This window comes from Gossypium arboreum, chromosome 11 (assembly GCF_025698485.1).
Source record: "Gossypium arboreum isolate Shixiya-1 chromosome 11, ASM2569848v2, whole genome shotgun sequence".
Taxonomy (NCBI): Eukaryota; Viridiplantae; Streptophyta; class Magnoliopsida; order Malvales; family Malvaceae; genus Gossypium; species Gossypium arboreum.
Genome location: NC_069080.1, coordinates 30,445,861 through 30,451,676, shown reverse-complemented (window position 1 = coordinate 30,451,676; position 5,816 = coordinate 30,445,861). Strand labels below are relative to the sequence as shown.

The following is a 5,816-nucleotide window of genomic DNA, read 5'->3' as shown; positions in this document are numbered from 1 at the left end:
GTTGTTTCGTGCATGAGTTAGTAGAAGTCAAGTGTCCCTACCAAAGATCCGAACAATCCCGACTCCAACACAAATTTGGTGATGTATATTTTTCTTTTGGGTAAAGGTGGCATGTACATAGGTGTTGTTTAGTCATTTGAATATGTATATTTCTTTGGGTAGCGAAGGATGAATTATAAGATTTAGATGGTTAAATGAATGAAGTTTTTAATCAATTTAGAATGATGCTATGATAGTTATTAAGTTAAAAAAAATTATGTTAAAGATATAAATATTAGTTATATGAATGTGAAACATTGGTGTTGGTTGTTTTGGTTTGAATTTGCAGGGGGTTTTAGGTAAAAATAAGCAGAAATGCTGCCAAAATTTTTATTAAAAAAAAAATTTCCCGGAATACTCGAACAAGTCCCGTTCTACTTTTAATACGTGTTTGAACTTCGAGAATCCAATATAGGGACTTAATTATTATATTATACTATGAAAGTTTTATTAATTGTAAATTATTCGTAAGTTGTCTAATATGTTCGGTAATGCCTCATAACCTCGTTCCAGCGACGGTTTGGGGTTAGGGGGTGTTACATTACCATTCTTCTTGGAATACCAATGACGATACTTCGGTAGTCTTTCACATTTTTCACATAATTCATAAAATTTTTGCATGTTGTCCAACAATGACCACAAAGCATAGAATTGCATGATAACAATCATAATATCGTATAAATAAAATTAAATGATTTAAAATAACGGTTGTTTTACAATATTTACATATGAACTTACCTCGATACAAAATGAGAATAGTCGAGCCTATTCCTCGTAAACTTTATTTTTCCCCCGATCTCGACTCGAATCTCTTTTCTCTTGATCTATAATACCAAATTAATTTATTTAATACACACATTCATCAAAACAGCCCCTAGTACGAACTTTGGAAAAATTACCATTTTGCCCCTAAATTTTCACATATTTACACTTTTGGCCCAAGGCTCGTAAATTAAACCTCATCCTATTTTCTTATGTTTTATGACACGCTGATCATTTTTCCCTTCTATAGCAACATCAAATTCTCACTCTAACATGTAGTTATAAACATTAGGTATTTTTACCGATTATGTCGTTTTACTCGTTTTCACGTAAAATCGCTTAGTAAAAGTTGTTTAACACAATTTCAAGCTTTATATTCTACCATAAAACATCAAAATAAACACATTTCACCTATGGGTGTTTTTCCAAATATAAACCCTAGGTTAAATTGCTAGAATGAGCTAAATCAAGTTACCGGGACTCCAAAAACGTAAAGAACATTAAAAACGGGGCTTGAAATTACTTACTATGGAGCTTGAAAGCTTGAAACAAACCCTAGCTATGGAGAACCCTTGAAATTTCATCCTAATGAAGAAGATGGACATATTTTTCCATATTTCTCCTTTTTTTAATCTTTTAATTACCAAATGACTAAAATACCCTTCATTAAAAACTTTGGTTATTTCTACCTATGTATGTCCACTTTTGTCCATGAAAACCTAATGGTATAATTACCATTTAAGGACCTCTACTTCAATTATTCTCTTCAATTAAATCCTTTAACATCTAAAACTCATATTTATCAACTTTTGCAATTAAGTCCTAATAGGCAAATTAGACATGCAATTCATGAAATTTTCTATCGATATTCTAACACATGCATCTAATCACTCAATAAATTATAAAAATTAATCAGAATAAATTTTTCTACTTCAGAATTGTGGTTTCGAAACCACTATTCCATTTTGGCCCTAATTCAAGATATCACAAGAAATATATGCATTTAAAAAATCAAATAATATAAACAAACGAATAGATTATAAGTTAAGAAGAATAAGATAGTAAGCATACCCTTCAACTCACGAAAGCTCATAAATTTAGGGTAGGATCTGATGCATTCCAAGAAAAGTCTAAACATTGAGTCAATTAAATAAGTAGGAAAAAAATTAAAACTATTAAAATAAAATAATAAATATACCATTTTCAATTTTGTCAAGCTCTTGGATTTGTTCTTTAATCTTTTTTATGTCTTCTTATGATGATGATTTTCGAATCCAATCTTGAGTACACACAAGAGCTTGTACAATTTTAAGAGTTAAAGAACTCTTATATTGATCAAGCATACGTCCCCCGGTGCTAAATGCAAACTCTGAAGAAACTGTAAAAACTGGTATAGCTAACACATCTCTGGCCATTTTTGAAAGAGTGGGAAATCTAGGGCTATTCACTTTCCACCACAATAAAATATCAAAATCTTCAACAAATTCCTCATTAGCCTCAACTAGATATTTATCCAACTTAGATGTTTTATCCTCACCACAAATTTCCAACTCACGCTTTTGGTACAAAGCTTGCATTCTCCTTTTCATTTTTTGTTGTGGTTCACCGAGAGAAACATGTGTTGGCAAACTCAATTGGCTACAAGTACTATGAAGTGGAGGCTTATACTCATCAAAAAATTCATACAAAGATTCCTTCAATTTTTGCATCATCTCACTAAGTGCAAATTCAGGATACTTTAGTTTTTGTCTAGGATCTAAAACACAAGCAACAAACATAAACAAATTCATCTTATCAATATCACCCAAATAATTATCATACTTCTCTTTCATCTTGATGGCCATAAAATTGAAATCAACATTACTATTTAACTGAGCATCTCGTAAAAGAATATCAATTTCAGAAAGCTCATCAAAAAAATTATTGGATGTGACATATGAAGTGCCAGATATACGCAAAGTGACTTCATAAAAGTGTTCCAAGAAATCCCTCAAGTCTCTAACATTAGCCCAATCATCCACGCTAGGTCGACCCTCTCCCCTTTCAAGTTCAGCCCTAAAGTTTGTGTCTTTCTCCTCGAATCTCTCAAAAGCTCTCTCAAAGTTCTGAGCAGTGTCTAACATTAAGTAGGTCAAGTTCCACCTAGTACAAACATCAAGACACAACATCTTCTTACACTCTTATCTTTTCCACCACAACACACTCCTTAAACTTTTGTAATCTAGCTGGAGATTGTCTCGCATATCTTACAGCCCCCCTAACACATTCAACAGATTTATTCATTTCCTTTAAGCCTTCAACAACAATCAAATTCACAATGTCTGCCATGCATATCATATGAAGATATTTACCATTTTGAACTAAACCCCCTCGAGGGTTAAATTTCTTTCTCAAATAACTGATAGCAACATCATTTGAACTTGCATTGTCAACAGTAATAGTAAACAACTTATCAATCCCCCAATTCAACAAGCATTTCTCAATCACCATCCCAATAGACTCACCCTTATGACTAGATATTGGACAAAATTTTAAAATCTTTTTATTCAATTTCCAATCGTTATCAATAAAGTGAGCAGTGATACACAAATAATAACTCATTGCAAAAAAGCCCATGTGTCAGTAGTTAAGCAAATTCTAGAGTAAGAACTTCTCAAAAGTTGTTTTATCTTGACCTTTTCATCTAAATATAGTTGATAAACATCCCTAGTCATAGTAGTTCATGAAGGAATATGAAACCTACGACATGCCACAAACATAAATTTCTTAAAGCCTTCACTTTCAACAAACTTGAAAAGTAATTCATCAATCACAATCATTTGTGCTAATGCTTTCCTACATGCTTCTTGATCAAATCTCCAAGTTGAAAGATGCCCTTCCCCCATCAACTCCCTTTCTAGGTAAAACTAGTTGTCTTTAACTAGTGTCAACAACATTACTAGGATTTTTTTTACATGAACCAATATGATATTTCAATGACCCTGTACCATTTTTTTTCATATCACAACAAAATTGCTTTTGACAATAATTACATTTTGCCTTACTTGCACCCTCACTATTAATAATCTTAGTGAAATGAGACCAAACTTTTGACCTTTGATGAGTGGCTTTTCTTTTCCCAGTAGTCCCTTTTGTTTGGCTTGAAGTTCCAACTCTCGAATTTTTAGAATCTATCGAAGTAGGAGGTGTAACACTACTCTCAGTAGATGTTGGTTTGGTGGACATTCTGCAAGAAAAAAATTATATAATAAATTAAAATACATTTATAATATCAAACATATTTTGATGTTGAGGTTTAGAGAAATAAATTCTACTTTTATACATTTCTAGCATACAAGTTCTAGCATAAAAGTATGTACAATGATACAAGACATGTTTCAACATTTTACATTTTAGAAAAAAAAAACAGCTTTTATTGTTTATTCACCAAACACATTTTCCAAGAAAAAATAGTATAAAACAAAAGCAGATTGCAAAAATAAAATTTCAAACCAAAAATAGCCTTAAAATTGGTAGACTCAAAATAAAATAAATTGAAGGTAAAATGATTGACAAGTGCATTAGAACAAAGTTGAAACATAAGAACTATTGAAATGAAAAAAAAAACATCTATTAAATTCTGGGTATATGAGGCACATAAATATAACATGGCCTCCCTTCCTATTGCTATTTGGATTTAGGTTGGATGCTCATCTTAAAATTTTTATTCTGCAAGAAAAAAGTTATATAATAAATTAAAATTCATTTATAATATTAAACATATTTTGATGTTGAGTTTTAGAGAAATAAATTTTGTTTTTATACATTTCTAAATGATATTCTAAAAATTTCTTTCAAAAAAGAATGAATCCAGTTTAGAAGATTTAAAAGTAACCTCACACAGTTCAATCCTTAACTACTATATGTGCCAATTTTTTTCCCATAGGTCAAAGCATATTCAATCTCTCATTTTATATTGCCATTGGACTCTAAAACCTTGGGGCTCTATTTTATATTATATTAAACTTTACATCAAATGGTCCTTGACCGACAGGTTCATAACAAATTATCATGCAAAGATAATTTTATAAAAAAATACTATTTATTTAATTGATTTTTCAATAAAACAGTGAAACCAAAAAAAAAAAAAAAAAATGTTATACACTTCCTTGGCCCTTTAGGCCTTTACCTAATACAAAATAGTGAAACCAAAAAATTGATTGATCAATTTTAATGCAACTCCTCAACATCATGTAATTCAATCACAAAATAATTCCATTGTTTTTTTTTTACCTTTTTTGAAACTCCTCAATATCACATAACTCTAATAAATCTTTGCCTTATTTCAGATTTCATGCTTACAGTATTTCCAATTTAGGCAAATTGGCATCGATGAACAATTGTGAAAAAATTGTACAAAATCAATTTTCATAAAATTTATATATAATTATAATATTTATCCTTAAAAATACAATAAATCATGTTAAATGATCTTACACAACATGAACAAATTAAATCTAAGAATTTAACACTATGTTTGGGTATATCATTATAAAGGAAAAGAAAGGTAAAAGGAAGATGAAGTAAATAAAATAACATATGTTTATTTTGTATAGATGGGTACAAATTGTTGGAATAGAAAGAAAAGGTTAAAAGTAGAAAGGAAGACCTTTCTTTTCCTGGAGTAGATGGCGGGTTGTAGAAATGAGAGAAGAGGAGTCAGTATCTTCATTAGAACATTAAGACAAACTAAAACATCGCACATTCACACTGTCTAGTATCTAATGTATCTGATAAAATTTGAGATGAATACCAGAAATGGAAGTAGACACCGGTGATGGATGGTGACCTGGTAGACACCGGAGTGCCGGATGGAAGGTGGCTAGCCTGGTTCAATTAGGGATTTGAAGTTAAAGGCTAGGTTTTTTTTTCTGTCATCTATTCTCTGTTGACTAGTGTTGGGTTTACTGTAGACTTTTAGTTTTAGTTTTAGACTTAGTTTTAGATTTTTATTTTTATTTATTAAATTAATTGTT

General features: G+C 30.6%; 1 protein-coding gene across 1 annotated transcript; it reads right to left on the bottom strand.

The window, feature by feature from the left end:
* Positions 1–2,054: 2,054 nt before the first annotated feature.
* On the bottom strand, positions 2,055–2,969 carry LOC108459222 (zinc finger BED domain-containing protein RICESLEEPER 2-like). Its single transcript, XM_017758572.1, has one exon. It carries the CDS (start codon positions 2,967–2,969, stop codon positions 2,055–2,057), a length of 915 nt encoding a protein of 304 aa, XP_017614061.1.
* Between the last annotated feature and the right edge of the window lie 2,847 nt (positions 2,970–5,816).